General features: G+C 41.6%; 1 protein-coding gene across 7 annotated transcripts in view; it reads left to right on the forward strand.

The window, feature by feature from the left end:
• LOC134340674 (probable E3 ubiquitin-protein ligase RNF144A-A) overlaps window positions 1–17,999 on the forward strand; it is a 104,073-nt gene that overhangs the window by 67,592 nt on the left and 18,482 nt on the right. For all 7 annotated transcript variants that reach the window (XM_063038125.1, XM_063038141.1, XM_063038114.1 and 4 more), the window contains 4 exons: window positions 538–642; window positions 948–1,008; window positions 11,090–11,300; window positions 17,789–17,939. In XM_063038125.1, coding sequence (XP_062894195.1) covers window positions 538–642; window positions 948–1,008; window positions 11,090–11,300; window positions 17,789–17,939 — 528 coding nt within the window. The remainder of the gene's footprint in view (window positions 1–537; window positions 643–947; window positions 1,009–11,089; window positions 11,301–17,788; window positions 17,940–17,999) is intronic.

Genomic DNA, 17,999 nt, shown 5'->3' on the forward strand with positions numbered 1-17,999 from the left:
ATCCATAGCACAAGCCTGCTAATACCCTGCTACTAACTGGCAATCTTATTTGAAAGCTTGCATAATATCTCTTGAATCACATGACACCACAACATACTGCTGCTCCAATGTTAAGACTTGCTGAAGAATGAACTCTTCTCAGACTTCCAGTCAGTTACAGGTATTGATTTTTAACTGATGTTTCAATGACAAACTCTGCCATCTTCATCAGGGATGATGCCTGGGCATATCTAGTTTGGTGGTATTTATTGATATCCTGATTGGTTAGTCCTCATCTGCTTAGGTTTTCACTGTCCTAAACAAGGGAAGGCACTAGATCCCTTTTTTTTTTGCTGAAGAAGGTTTATCTGAAACTGTAAGGCCTGACATGGTTTCAGATGCGTATGGATGGGGAGGGGTAGGGGTGGGTGGAACTGGGCACAAAGTATACTTAAATCATGTGAATTTCAACGGCCTTGGCATATCTAGATGCAATGAAAATTCACCCATATAGTGGAGAGAATATATCTGTCAAACTTCTCTCTGGTTTGCCAACAGTGTCTGAAGCAATATGTGGAGCTTTTAATAAAGGAGGGCTTGGAATCTGCAGTTAGCTGTCCTGATGCTGCTTGCCCTAAGAGAGGCCACCTACAGGAAAATGAGGTATTTCTCAAATTTAATAATAAAGAAATTATATAAATTACAAGGCTTTTGTAACACTCTCCATGTCGCTATGCACTCACCAGAGTGAATTTTTGACTTTCTCTTCATCCCAGAAATAATATTTAGTATTGGATTATTACATCTTGGGGGCTTTCTCATTACAAATATACTGACATAAATTATTTCAAAGTATAACACACAAACTCCAAAACTGTTCTCAGAAATCTTTACTGAGCACTTTGTCATCCTTTTAGCTTGTTTTTTTCCATTCCATAACTGTTTCTCATTGTTTATCTTACGAACAGATTGAATGCATTGTAGCAGCAGAACTTATGCAAAGATATAAAAGACTGCAGTTTGAAAAAGGCAAGTAAATTGTAATATATACTGGTAAATGCTTTGTATTTTGTCTTATTTTTCAAATTCTTTTTGATTTTGGTTGTAATTCTTGTATTTGAAGATTTTAAACAACCTGATTTTGGAATACTGGTCAAATTTACCAATCATTGCAGCATATAGTAATAGACGGTTTGTCAATATAATTGCCTATCCTGCTATTTTGCTTTCCCATTCATTTTGGCTAAACACTGTTTGTCAAGAGAAAGGGAACCTGTAGCATTGTTTCATTTTCATCTTGGAAAATGATGAAGCAGCTCAGGTCCTGATTCAGCAAGACAACAGTCTGGCTTGCACGAATGAGTGCCAAGCAACAAACACTCTACACATTCTAATCTCTTACTAGCTCTTCCTTCCGTTAGTCCTGACGAAGGGTCTCGGCCTGAAACGTCGACTGTACCTCTTCCTAGAGATGCTGCCTGGCCTGCTGCGTTCACCAGCAACTTTGATGTGTGTTGCTTGAATTTCCAGCATCTGCAGAATTCCTGTTTACTCTACACATTGGCCAGGCAGTGACTGTTTTCTTATTGAGAGAATATCTGAGTACCTTCTTTTGATATGCAAGACCATTGCTTTGCTAAAACACCCCTCATCAGAGCATGATGCTCATAAAACTGAGGAACTGTTGTGGTATAATAGGCCCATCAAGTCTTTGCTGGCTGCTGGTGGAGCCAGCATCAGTTGAATTCCCTTGCTTTGTTCAAAGTAACATCATCTTTTATAAACTGCTTCAAATGTGCATGTACATGGTTTTTAGAAGAACATCATATGTCACATTATTAATATAAAAACAAGTTAGAAAACTTATAGCCCTTTAATACTTATGGATGTAAAGAAGAAATATGAATTAGAAGATTTGTGAAACCATTTATCGAGTACATGCACCCTGCAAGCTGACTGCGTAGTACAAGGGTGTAGTGTGTTTTAACTTTGAACTATAACTGGCCTTGTACTACCCAGGACAAGATATGTTTTAGCCAGGTGCTAGAATATGATTTGGTAGAACAGCTTGAATAAAGGGAAAAGTATTAATTCTAGCGTAGAATCAAAGTGCATATATGGATCATAAAAAATACGTGATGGCTAGAAAAAAGCAAAACTTTTTTATTTGAAGATAGACTTTTGTGTGCTGCTCTGCTGGTCCACATGCCTGCTGAACTCCAGTGAGACTTAATGGGATGAAATTGATTTCCATTGTTTAGCATGAAACTATCAAGGTTTAGGAGGCAAACATGAGGAAATCTGCAGATGCTAGAAATTCAAGCAACACACACAAAAAAATGCTGGTGAACGCAGCAGGCCAGGCAGCATCACTAGGAAGAGGTACAGTCAACATTTCGGGCCAAGACCCTTCATCAGGACTAACTGAAAGAAGAGACAGTAAGAGATTTGAAAGGGGGAGATCTGAAATGATAGAAGACAGGAGGGGGAGGGATGGAGCTAAAAGCTGGAAAGTTGTTTGGCAAAAGGGATACAAGGCTGGAGAAGGGAGAGGATCATGGGACAGGAAGCCTAGGGAGAAAGCAAGGGGGAGGGGAATCCAGAGGATGGAGAGCAGGCAAGGAGTATAGTGAGAGGGACAGAGGGATTAAAAAGAGGGGAAAATTTATAAAAAAAAAAGGGATGGGGTACGAAGGGGAGGAGGGGCATTAATGGAAGTTAGGTTTAGGAGGGTGTTCCACTCACTGGAGAGAGCGGTGTCATATCGTAATGCAAAGGCGTATTTTTATCCACACGTTATTCAGTTTTAAAGGAAAAAAAATCAGACATACAGAGCCATAGAGCAGGAACTCTATTAACTGAAGCTATTACTGTTATGGAAAAGTATTAATGCATTCAAATGGCTAGGCTCTAAACAGCATCAAAAACATCGATTGTGGGTGTGTTCAGTATTCAAATGTGTATGTAAATACACATGTAACTAAACAAGTGTTTTTGATTTCTCATTTGCTTTCTTCATGGAGCTGTGATCATAGGTGTAAATCATAGTCATAAGTATAAAGCAACTCATCTGTTTTTGTTTGCTTTGTAGCTGAAATAGTTTGTCTTGAACTCTTTGTTGGCTAGGACATTGCTTGGTCATCCCAAGTATTTGCCTTGATTAACTATCAAGCCCATAATTTGTACAGCCTTGACCCAATCCTCTCTTCTTTTTTCACTGCTAAATTGGATTATATTAGATCACATGTTTCCCAAAGATTCAATCCAATTTTCTCTGCCTGCGAGCAAACCTCAAATGGAATTCTGGAAGCTGCTCTTCAAAGATAATGGAAAATCTTCCCACTTTCTCAATTGACAGCTGGGGAAAGTAGAAATGTTCCATGTTGAACCTGCAGGCTGTTTCCAACCACAGCATACTTGCACGGTCTGCATCCTTCTCCCTCTTCTATCCAAGTACTACTGTGGATCTAGTGCCAGAATTTTTAACAGATGAACTTCATTCTTGCCATGACCATGAATTTCAACATGAGAATTGCATCCTAAAAGTGTAACTGGACCAAAAATCCAATTATGTGTAATCAAAATCCATGCACACAGCTGTGTGTGTTCTTGCCCAATAATAATAATAGTTTTCTCTGTATTTCTGTAGTGGTGGAATTTACCCCCTGGGGCTCTGGTGTGTCCATCTGGTTTAAGCATTTGTATGTTCAGAGGTTAATTATTCTCTTAAAGAAAATGCCAGACAGTGTTAAGCAGCCCATGAGAAAACAAACAGTTTATGAGTAACAATGTTACTTGGACATGGTGAATGATTATAACAAGCAGTTAACTCTGCTGGATGTCAAAGTAAATCAATTACTAGGTGAATAACTAGTAATAAGCCTTTGGTGCAGCATTTATTGGTGGGGATTGGGATACAAGATTCCATTGCTGAGTGCGTTGCATAGGAAACATAACATGTCAGATGGGAAATTAAACTAGTGTTTAGAAATTAGATTATACTCCAATAGGTGGCTATGATTAGCATTAACAAATCAGAGATAACCTGTAGAAAGTTGTGAAGTTTGTTGAAATGACAACCTAGCTGACATCTGTTCCCAGAAACAAGCACTGAAATGGGTCCTATGTGATTCCACATTTTCACATGCCAAGCTTCAAAGTAAATTTATTATCAAAGTATATATGTCACCTTATACAGAGCCTATTAAAAGGTACTTGCCCTCCTTGGAAATGATCAATTTTTATAGTTTCAGAATATTGAATTGCAATGGATTTAATTTGGCTTTTTTTGACTTTGATCAAAAGATTTGTCAAAATAAAAACAGATCTCTACAAAATGATCTAAATTAATTACAAATATTGAACACAAAGTAATGGATTGCCTAGGTATTCACCCCCTTTATAATGACACACCAAATCAACACTGGTGCAGCCAATTGGTTTTAGAAGTCACATAATTAGTTAAATGGAGATCACCCGTGTGCAGCCAAGGTGCTTCAATTGATTGCAATAAAGGGGGAGGGGGTAGTAAAAATACACGTGTATCTGAAAGGTCCAATGGCTGGTGAGTCAGTATCCTGGCAAAAGCTACACCATGAAGACAAAAGAACACTCCAAGCAACTCTGTGAAAAGGTTATTGAAAAGCACAAGTCGGGAGATGGATACAAGAAAATGTCCAAGTCACTGAATATCCCTTGGAGTACAATTAAGTCAATCATCAAGAAATGGAAAGAATATGGGACAGCTGTAAATCTGTATAGAGCAGGCCATCTTCAAAAACTGAGTGACCATGCAAGAAGGGGACGAGTCAAGGAGGCCATCTAGGTACCTATGACAACTCTGGAGGAGTTACAAGCTTCAATGGCTGAGATGGGAAAAGACTGCATATAACTGTTGCCTGGGTACTTCACCAGTCACAGCTTTATGGGAGAGTGGCAAAGAGAAAGCCACTGTTGGGGGTGGGGGGGAAATGCTCACATGAAATCTTAAATAGAATTTGCCAGAAGGCATGTGGGAGACACTCAAGTCAGCTGGAAGAAGATTCTGTGGTCTGATGAAAACAAAATTGAGCTTCTTGGCTACCTGACTATACGCTATGTTTGGTGTAAGCCAACCACCGCACATCATCAAAAACACACCGTCTCTACCATGAATCATGGTGGTGGCTGCGTTGTGCTGTGGGGACACCGTGACAATGACTCCAAGCATAAAGCCGAAGCTATACAGGAATGGCTTAAGAACAACATTCATGTTCTGGAGTGGCCAAGTCAGTGTCCAGACCTCAATCTAACTGAGAATTTGTGGCTGGATTTGAAAAAGACTGTTCACTCCCAATCCTCATGCAATCTGACAAGAGCTTGAGCAGTTTTGTAAAGAAGAATGGGGAAAAGTTGTAGTGTCCAGATGTGCAAAGCTGATGGAGACCTATCCGCACAGACTCAAGGTTGTAATTGCTGCTAAATACTGACTTGGGTGAATAATTATGCAGTGAATTATTTTATGTTTAATAATTAGAATAAGTTTAGACCAATTTGTAGAAATTTGTTTTCACTTTGACAGGAAAGAGTCTTTTTCTGTTGATCAGTGTTTTAAACTGGTTGATGTGAGTTGGCAACAGCACATGATGAATGTTGAGCTCTATAACAGCCTACTGTTGCTCTCCACTAAAATCGAGGTGAGAAGACTGCAACTAGCAGGGCACTGTCTACCTCCCTGAGCTACCTGCCAGCCTAGTCATCATATGGGAGCCCAAGCACGGGAGGATGAACCCTGGGTGCCCTCCCAAGACTATGGTCAACGTGCTCCTAGAAGACAATGGCGCGGCTAATGTAGATGAACTAAACACACTGATGAGAGAAGTGGAGAGTCTGTCATTGTTCCCGAGGCCGGCCCCCTAGGCCTGAGTCGATGTTGTAGTAGTAGTGTTTTTAAAAAAAGGCCAAAAAATCCACTGTGAATCCACTGTTGTAAAACATGAAAACTTCCGGGGGTGGGGGGGGGGAGCACGGGGGAGTGATGAATTGGCATTGTACAGCCCTGAGATTCATTTTCTTGTGGGCATACTCAGTAAATCCAAGAAACATAATGGAATCAATGGAAGATCGCACCCAACAGATCAACCAATGTGCAAAAGGCAACCAACTGTGCAAATACAACAGAAAAAAATAATAATTGATAAGCAATAAATATTGAGAACATGAAGAGTTTTTGAAAATTGTGGGAGCAGTTCAGGGGTGGGGTGAGTGAAATTATCCCTCTGGTTCACAAGTCTGATGGTTGAGGGGTAATAACTGTTCTTCAGTCTGCTGTTGTGGGTCCCGGGGCTTCTGCACCTTTTGCTTGATGGCATTGGTGAGAAGAGGGCATGGTCTTGGTGGTGGGAGTCTCTGCTAGATGCTGCTTTCCTGTGACAGTATTCCATGTAGATGTGCTTAGTGGTGGGGAGGCCTTTTCCCATGATGGACTGGCCATCATCTTTTGCTTTGCCATGTTTTAATCACAGAGGGCTCACCCATTAAAGGCACCCATCACTCCCATGGCTGCTATTCAACAGCTATAAGCTTTGGGAACCATATAGGAGATCTAGATAGGGAAGTAGAATCCAAATTCACACAATGGGACGTGGAGGTTTGGGTCAATATGGCTGGAGTAAGGTTCTGCACACTGGAGTAGGGGGTGATGAGGAGCAGGTTGGGGAACAGGACACCTGCCAGGATCGCTGTAGGAAGAGCCGTATAGGAGAAGGCTGCTGTGGTTTCCACCAGGAGACAAATTTTGCACCCAATAATGCTGATCAAAATTTCATGATCTTACCATGTACATCAAGGTCACCTACTTGGTTCCTTACTCCGTAGACTGGGGGTCCTCGCAGAAAACCTAGAAGCTTCACTTGCTTAAGTAGAGTGTCCTTTTTCAGGAAATGCAAAGATGTTGTTTCAAAAAAAACATTTAAATGAGTACAGCAGGAATTCATTCCTTCACATGTTGCATTCATGTAAGTGGTTTTATGCATCCCCTGAGATCTCCCAGATGATTATTGGTATACTATGTTGGCATTAGGAAGAGACGTTTGATTTGCTTTAGGGGATTTTATTTTGCAAAAATCACATCTGTAAGTAGACTCTTGTGTCACTGTAGTCAATGCCTGCCTCCCTCTGGCCACTGAAAGATAAAATTGCAGGTGTTCAGCAAGATATTCTGCTGTCTCCAGGTCTGTCTCATGGTCCTTGGGTTCCATGGCTCCCTGCTCATTCACCTCTGGCAGCAGCTGCTGCCTTCACTTGGTATAGAATGCAACAGATAATGGATGTGCTGCAATTGCCCCCTATATGTAGCCATCAAAATCTCATACTCGAGAGACCTGTGGCCTTGACCTCAAAGACTTGCTGTTGAAGGTGTGGAATGTTGCTTTAACCTCCTAAGAAAATTAAGACACTGGCACACTTTCTGATTGAGTCTACACCCAGTGCCACACTATACAGGACACCTGTACACCTGCTTGTTAATCAGCCAGTCCTGTGGCAACAACCCAATGCATCAAAGCATACAGACATAGTCACTAGGTTCAGTCGTTGTACAGACTAAACATCAGAAAAGGGAAGAAGTGTGATCTAAGTGACTTTGACCATGGAATAATTGTTGTAGTATCTCAAAGTTGAACTCTTGGGATTTTCATGTAGTTTACAGAGAATGGTGCAAAAAACAACAAAAAAAAATCTAGTGAGCAGCAGTTCTGTGGGTGAAAATACCTTGTTAATGTCAGAGGTCAGAGGAGAATAGGCCAAAATGGTTCAAGCTGATAGGAAGACGACAGTAACTCAAATAACCATGCATTACCATGGTGGTGTACGGGGAGCATCTCTGAATGTATGATATATCAAACCTTGAAGTGGATGGGCTACAGCAGCAGAAGAGCATGAACATACACATAGTGTCCACTTTTTTAGGTATATCAAATACGTAATAAAATGGCCACTGAGTCGATGTGTTGGGCCCAAGATGGGGCTTGTAATATGTTAATGCATTGTTATGTGGGGGTCATTTTATTTGTTGGTCAAAAACAGCTTCTATCGCTTGAAGTATGCAACATTTCTTTCCCATTGGTTGTATTGTATGTGTACTACAGCAGCGGTCCCCAACCACCGGGCCGTGGACTGGTACCGGGCCACGAGGAAGCTATATGATGTGGTGATATGAGTCAGCTGCACCTTCCCTCATTCCCTGTCACCTCCACTGTTGAGCTTCAACGCACGCGAGGTTATTACCCGCACGTCATCCGTTTCAGCGCGGGAAGGAGATCATCAACTCGAGCTTGCAAATGACAGCGGGCTGAAAAGTCTGCTTGACATAACATCTCTGCCGGCATTCTGGATCAAAGTCAAGGCTAAATATCCTGAGAAAGCCATGAAAGCACTTAAAACGTTGCTTCTATTTCCAACATATCTCTACAATGAATGCAACGAAAACTAAACTGCGGAATAGACTGGACATAAGGAACCCCCTTCGAGTATCGCTGTCTCCCATCACCCTTCAATAGGACCGTGTTGTTGCAGGAAAACAAGCCTAGTGCTCCCACTGATTCAGCGATATTGGTGTGTTGCAATGATTTTATATGTTCATATGGGGAAAATACGTGCTGTGTGTTTAATATCCAAACATTACTTAAAATGTTATGATGCTATTGACTTATATAACCATATAACAATTACAGCACGGAAACGGGCCATCTCTGCCCTTCTAGTCCGTGCCGAACGCTACTCTCCCTAGTCCCACCGACCTGCACTCAGATCATAACCCTCCATTCCTTTCCTGTCCATATATCTGTCCAATTTTTCTCTGAATGATAATAATCGAACCTGCCTCTACCACTTCTACTGGAAGTTCATTCAACACTTCAAGCTCCTCTGATAATTGACTTATCGGCTGGTCCACAGTGTGAGAAAGGTTGGGGACCCCTGTACTACAGCACCTGTGTCGGGTTTCAAGTGCCTGAAGGAGGCTTGGCCTCTTTCCTTTGTCCTCGGGGTCTGTTTGATACTGAGGTCGTGACCAGTGCTGAAGAACCATTGGGAAAGTATGCTCCAGGATTAAGGCCCACCCGCATGCTTAACTAAGTATCTGTTTGTTGAATATTTAGTTTTGTAGTTTGTGCAACTTGGGAGAACTTAGATGTTTGGTCAAATCTTTTGCTGGTTGTAAATAAATGATTAATGAAATTATTCATAATCAGTGTCTTCTGTCTCGCTCACCAAATCCCTGCTTCCATGTTACAGGCATATAAAGTTTATTTATAATTTGAAGTTGTTTATATATAATTCATTCATTATGTGCTGTGCCATATAAATGGGGCTGTCATGGTTTTTCCATGACCATGATTGTTTTTGGCAAATTTTTCTGTAGAAGTGGTTTGCCATTGCGCTCTGAGCAGTTTCTTTACAAGATGGGTGACCTCAGCCATTAACAATACTCTTCGGAGATTGCCTGGCGTCAGAGGTCACATGACCAGGAATTGTGATGTGCTCCAGCTGTTCGTATGACCATCCACCACCTGCCCATGTGATCCTGATCGGAGGGGCTGACCAGGCGCTACCTGTCCAAGGGTAAACTGCAAGCTAGCAGAGGGAAAGAGCGCTTTACACCTCCACCCTGGTAGAGATGTCATCCCTATTTTATATAAATATAAAATTTATATTTACATTATTTACATATAATTTAAATTAACACATATAATTTAAAGTTGTTGACTGAGTCCGCTGCCAAGTACCTAGTGTACACTGCCCGATGTTTGTCCTCCTATGCCTTCCTGAAGTCAAGAGTCAGCTTTTCTAGATTTGCTGACGTTGGGCGAGAGGTTGTTGTGGTTTCCCTCAACCAGGTATCATGTCTGCTCTAATAACTCATTGACTCATTGCCACCTGATTTGCCCAACAGTAGTGCCATTATCGTATTTGAAGATGGCATTGGAGTTTTGCTTAGCCACACAGTCACGTAGAAAGCAGAGTAGACCGCTCCTATCCATCTGCTTGACCAAATGACTTTTAAATATTGTTATTATACTGCCTCAACCACTTTCTCTGGCAGCTCTCTCCGTATATGCGCCAGCCACTGTGTGAAGAAATTGCCTCTCAGATCCCTTTTAAATATTTTACCTCTCACCTTCAAACTTTGCCCTCTAGTTCTTACTTATCCTTTCCTGTATCAGGACAATTTTGACCCTCAACACCCACGTATCCTTTCCCTCACAGATGCTGTTCTACTCATTGAAATCCTCCAGCAATTTGTTTGTTGACAGGTCCTATACCTTCTGGTTACTATAATGATACTGTTCTACTTCTAATGTCTCAAAACTAGTTTTGCAGGCTAATAAGATGAGCACAGATAACTCTGAAATTTAATAATATAGCTAGTTGCATGTTCTGATTATATTGTAACCTTATTCTCTCTGCATCTGCTCCTTTTCTAGCAGATCTTTTCAAATAACTAATGCCATGTGTAAAAGTCTATGGGAGGTTGACATTCATTATAAAGAAAGTTGGATTTTTTGTGTTGTGTCTATACTGACCCTTTCCATTGTCCTTTGCAGCATAATCTGGACATGTAAATTATTTTGCCTGACTTGGCCTATTTTCTTTAGCAAATAAAGTATTTGGGAAACCTATTTTAGTAGGAAACCAGAGAGGAGCACAGTAGGTATTTTGAGCCGAATGTTCTGGACATCATAAGAATCTGCCTTTGTAAACCCACATTTTTTACTGAAAAAAGTACAACTAATAAGTTACAAACTTTGCAAATAATAGCTACTTTTATCAGTTATTTATTTAAAGTTCTCTGCACCGTAACCACTTCAATCTAAGTAAGTAACCTGAAAATATTCATAATGTCAAAGATAATGGGTCTTTCAGCAAATACATGCTGTGGGTTGTAAAGAATTACTGCCTTGTGTTTGCACAATTGGTTACATAACTAAATGTCTTTCAGACAACTCTTCCTTCAGTTAGTCCTGACGAAGGGTCTCGGCCTGAAACGTCGACTGTACCTCTTCCTAGAGATGCTGGCTGACCTGCTGCGTTCACCAGCAACTTTGATGTGTGTTGCTTAAATGTCTTTCAGAAGTGCTTTTGGATCCGTACCGAACTTGGTGCCCGTCCTCTACTTGCCAGTCCGTCTGCCAAATCAAGGAGGTGGAGTTGCAGCAGGCCCAGATGGTGCAATGTGCAGCCTGTAACTTGCAGTTTTGTTCTCTCTGCAAAGCAAATTGGCATCCAGGGCAGGCTTGCCAAGAAAACATGCCCATTACCTCATTCCTTCCTGGAGAAAGAAGGTACTCCTTTGCTTTACTGACAGCAGATGCTGCTTTTGCATTTCTTTATGCCTCTTCTGCTGATACATTGACAGATCTGTAGCACTTCTGCTTGTAAAGTTGGGGGGGAAACTGCAGAGAAGATTTCCATCTTGAGATGGTCTTATATACAATATTATTTTGTGAGTGAATTGGAACTACAAAATTGACATCATTCCACTTTTCAAAATAGTCATATAATTATTCATCCTTGAAATTATCAAAATAGTTTTATTGCTACATTTTTTACATCAGTATAATTTGCAGAAAATGAAATTAAGCTTAATAGTCTCAAAGGTAAAGGTTCCCATCACAAAAGAAAAGACGCAAGTGTAATGCTTTGGACTGTGGCATGGTCCTGGAGGACTAGAAAATTGCAAATGTCATTCCCACTCTTTAAGAAAGGAGGGAGGCAGCAGATAAGAAATTATAGACCAGTTAACCAGACCTCAGTGGTTGGGAAGATGTTGGAGTCAATTGTTAAGGATGAGGTTACAGAGTACTTGGTGACACAGGACAAAGTGGGACAAAGTCAGCATTGTTCCCTTAAGGGAAAATCCTGCCTAATGAACCTGTTGGAATTCTTTGAGGAGATTACAAGGAGGATAGATAAAGGGGCTGCAGTGGATGATGTATATTTGACTTTCAGAAGGCCTTTGACAAGGTGCCACACATGAGGCTGCTTACCAAGTTAAGAGCCCATGGTATTACAGGAAAGGTACTGGCATGGTTGAGCATTGGCTGATTGGTAGGAGGCAGTGAGTGGGAATAAAAAAAAATCCTTTTCTTGGTAGGCTGGCAGTGAGTAGTGGTGTTCTGCAGGGGTTGGTGTTGGGTCCGCTACTTTTTATGCTGTATATCAATGATATAGATGATGGAATTGATGACTCTGTGGCCAAGTTTGCAGTTGATAGGAAGATTGGTGGAGAGATAGGTAGTGTTGAGGAAACAGGTAGGCTGCAGAAGGACTTAGACAGATGACACATGCCAGTGAGAATAAACCTGATTCTGAGATTAGGAGGATGGGCAAGAAACTGGTAAATGAAATACACTGTTAGAAAATATACAGTCATGCACTTTGGTAATAGAAATAAATGTGCAGATAATTTTCTACAAGGGGAGAAAATCCAAAAATCTGAGATTGAAAGGAACTTTGGTGTCCTCATGCAGAACACCCTAAAGGTTAATTTGCAAGTTGAGTTGGTGGTGAGGAATGCAAATGCAATGTTAGTATTCATTTCATGAGGTGGTGGGGGAGGGGTGGAATCTCACTGAAACGTTTCGAATGTTGAAAGGCCTAGACAGAGCAGATGTGGAAAGAATGTTTCCCATGGTGGGTGGTGGGGGGGGGGGGGGTTGTCTGGAACAACAGGCCACAGCCTCAGAGTAGAGGGTCATCAATTTAAAATGGAGATGCAGAGGAATTTCTTTAACGAGAAGGTGGTAGATTTGTAGTATTTGTTACCACAGGCAGCTGTGGAGGCCGGGTCATTGGGTGAGTTTAAGGAGGGGATTAATGGGTTCATGATTGGCCATGGCATTGAAGGTTATGGGGAGAAGGCCAGGGTTTGGTGCTGAGGAGGGGAAGGAAAAGATCAGCCATGATTGAATGGTGGGGCAGACTCAATGGGGCAAATGGCCTAACTCCGCTCCTGTGTCTTATGATGTGTTGAAATATGCAGGGTAGGTGCAACTGCACCATAAATCCAATTGAAACGTGTGGAGCTTAGTGATAACTAGCAGTGGTGGTATAAAAGGTCTGAGCCCAGTCTGCCAGTTCAGAACTAGAAGCAATCTTTAATGAATTTTGTGTATACAGTTACAGTATATCAACTGTGCTGACCTTTGTGACTGGTCTAGATGGACAGGATTTGCCCCAAACCTGGCATAAGGTTCCAATTTTACCAGTGCAGCAAATTGCAATTATCATGGTGCTTTAGCATGATTTGCAGATGTATGTTTTGGCTGAGAACAAGGTTATAATTTAAGCAGTTGTAACGTAAAGGGGTATGGATTTAAATGTCATTCATTGTTTTGTAACCTTTGATACAGCACAGTATTTTAGACATTTCATCTCATCAGAAAAGTGTGTCATCTGTGCACCCATTTTCATTTTCTCAGTTATGTTTCTCTTGTTTACTTTTCCCACTGGATCCTTGCTCTGTCACTTCTGTGCAAAATTAGCTCTAGTAGCTGTCCCAGAGGCAACATTTCTGAAATAAAGAAGAAATAAATAGGGTTACATTTATGTCATTTCTCATCACATCTTTTGAGAGTCTGACACACATTATACTAAAGAACCAATATTAACACGGACAAGAGAGAATCTGCAGATGCTGGAAATCTAAGCAACACACAAAATGCTGGAGGAACTCAGCAGGCCAGGCAGGTAAAAAGTACAGTCGCCATTTCGGGTCAAGACCCTTTGGGAGGACTGGGCAAAAAAAGATGGGGAGTAGATTTGAAAGGTGGGGGAGGGTAAAGAGAGATGTGATAGGTGAAACCGGGGTGGGGGGGAGGTGGGAAAGGAGGGATGAAGTAAATAGTTGGGAAGTTGATTGGTGAAAGAGATGCGGGGCTGGAGGGGGGGGTGGTCTGATGGGTGGGGATAGAAGGCCATGGAAGAAAGAAAAGGGGGGGAGGAGCCGCTAGAGGGAGGTGATGGGCAGGCAAGGAGGTGAGGTGAGAGAAGGAAAAGAGGATGGGGAATGGTGAAGGAGAGTGTGGGGGGGCCACAACACAAAAGTTTGAGAAATTGATGTTCATGCCATCAGGTTGGAGGTTACCCAGACGGAATATAAGGTGTTATTCTTCCAATCTGAGTGGCCTCATTGTGACAGTAGAGGAGGCCATGGATTGACGTATGGGAATGGGAAGTGGAATTAAAATAGGTGGCCACTGGGAGATCCCACTTCTGGATTCTTTTAAATCCGCTTTTTAAATCTACTCATTTTTTTTTCTCCAGTCCTGTTGAAGGGTCTCGGCCTGAAACATTGACTATACTTTTTTTCCACGTATGTTGTTCCGCCGGCTGAGTTCCTCCAGCACTTTGTGAATGCTAACAAGTGCTCACTATTTGCTTTATTGGAGCTGTCAATTCGGAACAGTGCACTCTCCCTATGGTGTATATAGCAGTCTTCAATGTTTGACCAAAGTTAAACAATTAGCATTTGATTCACCTTTTTATACTTGTACGTATGTCTGGTCATTTTGTAAGTTTGCCATTTTACAAACGTTTGTAAATGCCGTTTACAATATTAGTATTGATATTTCTGAAGACTCAATAGATCTGTCAAAGGTTCCACTGTGTGGTATTCCTTATTCAAAGTTGTCAGAAAGTTTATCTGGTCATTTGCTGTGTGCAGGATATTGCTATGCTCAAGTTTAGCAGTTACGTTAACTTATAGAAACATAGAAAATAGGTGCAGGAGTAGGCCATTCGGCCCTTCGAGCCTGCATCGCCATTTATTATGATCATGGCTGATCATCCAACTCAGAACCCCGCCCCAGCCTTCCCTCCATACCCCCTGACCCCTGTAGCCACAAGGGCCATATCTAACTCCCTTTTAAATATAGCCAATGAACTGGCCTCAACTGTTTCCTGTGGCAGAGAATTCCACAGATTCACCACTCTCTGTGTGAAGAAGTTTTTCCTAATCTCGGTCCTAAAAGGCTTCCCCTCTATCCTCAAACTGTGACCCCTCGTTCTGGACTTCCCCAACATCGGGAACAATCTTCCTGCATCTAGCCTGTCCTATCCCTTTAGGATTTTATACGTTTCAATCAGAGCCCCCCTCAATCTTCTAAATTCCAATGAGTACAAGCCCAGTTCATCCAGTCTTTCTTCATATGAAAGTCCTGCCATCCCAGGAATCAATCTGGTGAACCTTCTTTGTACTCCCTCTATGGCAAGGATGTCTTTCCTCAGATTAGGGGACCAAAACTGCACACAATACTCCAGGTGTGGTCTAACCAAGGCCTTGTACAACTGCAGTTGTACCTCCCTGCTTCTGTACTCGAATCCTCTCGCTATAAATGCCAGCATACCATTCGCCTTTTTCACCGCCTGCTGTACCTGCATGCCTACTTTCAATGACTGGTGTATAATGACACCCAGGTCTCGTTGCACCTCCCCTTTTCCTAATCGGCCACCATTCAGATAATAATCTGTTTTCCTGTTTTTGCCACCAAAGTGGATAACTTCACATTTATCCACATTAAATTGCATCTGCCATGAATTTGCCCACTCACCCAGCCTATCCAAGTCACCCTGCATCCTCTTAGCATCCTCCTCACAGCTAATACTGCCACCCAGCTTCGTGTCATCCGCAAACTTGGAGATGCTGCATTTAATTCCCTCATCCAAGTCATTAATATATATTGTAAACAACTGGGGTCCCAGCACTGAGCCTTGCAGTACCCCACTAGTCACCGCCTGCCATTCTGAAAAGGTCCCGTTTATTCCCACTCTTTGCTTCCTGTCTGCTAACCAATTCTCCACCCACACCAATACCTTACCCCCAATACCGTGTGCTTTAAGTTTGCACACTAACCTCCTGTGTGGGACCTTGTCAAAAGCCTTTTGAAAATCCAGATATACCACATCCACTGGTTCTCCCCTATCCACTCTACTAGTTACATCCTCAAAAAATTCTATGAGATTCATCAGACATGATTTTCCTTTCACAAATCCATGCTGACTTTGTCCGATGATTTCACTGCTTTCCAAATGTGCTGTTATCACATCCTTGATAACTGACTCCAGCAGTTTCCCCACCACCGACGTTAGGCTAACCGGTCTATAATTCCCCGGTTTCTCTCTCCCTCCTTTTTTAAAATGTGGGGTTACATTAGCCACCCTCCAATCCTCAGGAACTAGTCCAGAATCTAACGAGTTTTGAAAAATTATCACTAATGCATCCACTATTTCTTGGGCTACTTCCTTAAGCACTCTAGGATGCAGACCATCTGGTCCTGGGGATTTATCTGCCTTCAATCCCTTCAATTTACCTAATACCACTTCCCTACTAACATGTATTTCACTCAGTTCCTCCATCTCACTGGACCCTCTGTCCCCTACTATTTCTGGAAGATTATTTATGTCCTCCTTAGTGAAGACAGAACCAAAGTAATTATTCAATTGGTCTGCCATGTCCTTGCTCCCCATAATCAATTCACCTGTTTCTGTCTGCAGGGGACCTGCATTTGTCTTTACCAGTCTTTTCCTTTTTACATATCTATAAAAGCTTTTACAGTCTGTTTTTATGTTCCCTGCCAGTTTTCTCTCATAATCTTTTTTTCCCCCTTCCTAATTAAGCCCTTTGTCCTCCTCTGCTGAACTCTGAATTTCTCCCAGTCCTCAGGTGAGCCACTTTCTCTGGCTAATTTGTATGCTACTTCTTTGGAATTGATACTATCCCTAATTTCTCTTGTCAGCCACGGGTGCACTACCTTCCTTGATTTATTCTTTTGCCAAACTGGGATGAACAATTGTTGTAGTTCATCCATGCAACCTTTAAATGCTTGCCATTGCATATCCACCGTCAATCCTTTAAGTGTCATTTGCCAGTCTATCTTAGCTAATTCATGTCTCATACCTTCAAAGTTACCCCTCTTTAAGTTCAGAACCTTTGTATCTGAATTAATTATGAAAATAATCTTCTGCAAAGTAGATCTTTTTTTGCTTCTCAAAGTTCAAAGTACATTTATTATCAAAGAATGGATAAATTATGCAACCTTGAGATTTGTTTGCTTGCAGGCAGTCACAAAGCAAAAAAAAAATAAAGACCAACACTTGACGCGTAGAGAAAGAGGGAAAAACATAAATCATGCAGACAATAGAATTGAGCAACAACATTACGAACCAAAATGAGTCCTTGGATCTGAACCCTGTAGCAGCCTGGAATAGGCCCAAGCCTCAGTATCAATTCATCATAGTAGTGGGCATGGAGTACAACAGCTGGGGGCAGCCTTCGTAGCCTCAGTGCCATGGAAAGAGGAGCGAATATCATGGGAGAGCAAGTAAAATCAGCTCTCATCTACAATCCAGATTACCTGTCTTTCCAGTATCCTTTAAATTGTCCGAACGGCATATTGTACCTTGCACTAGGATCTGGGCACTGGTGCAGCAAAAGGCTCCGGGCCTAGAACACCATTTGAACAGAAAAAACATGCAAAGAACAGATAACATTGAAGGAAATGCCACTTCATTTCAATTAGTTTTGACAAAATCCCTTAAACTTGTGATTTATGAGGTACCTTGCACTGAAATTACAAATGGGCTGCAAGTTTACTTTATGAGAGTGTTTTACATTCAGGTGCAGATAACAAATGAAAATCATTGCTTGAGTAGAAATTATTTGCTGATTTTTCACACTGGTTACAGTATAGGGTGGGTCCATTTTTGTTGTATTGCTTGAGATACTTGAAGCAGGTATTTGAAAATGATTTTCTTTTCTCCATTCATCTAGTTCATTCTTTGAAAATGATGAAGGGGATGATGTCCCAATCAAACGTTGTCCAAAATGCAAAGTCTATATCGAAAGAGATGAGGGTTGTGCACAAATGATGTGTAAAAATTGCAAGCATGCCTTTTGCTGGTACTGCCTGGAATCCCTTGATGTAAGTGAAGCAACGATTGATTCAATGAATGAATTAAGATGGAAGTATGTGCTTATGCAC

The sequence above is a fragment of the Mobula hypostoma genome, chromosome 2, assembly GCF_963921235.1.
Source record: "Mobula hypostoma chromosome 2, sMobHyp1.1, whole genome shotgun sequence".
In the NCBI taxonomy this organism is placed as follows: domain Eukaryota; kingdom Metazoa; phylum Chordata; class Chondrichthyes; order Myliobatiformes; family Myliobatidae; genus Mobula; species Mobula hypostoma.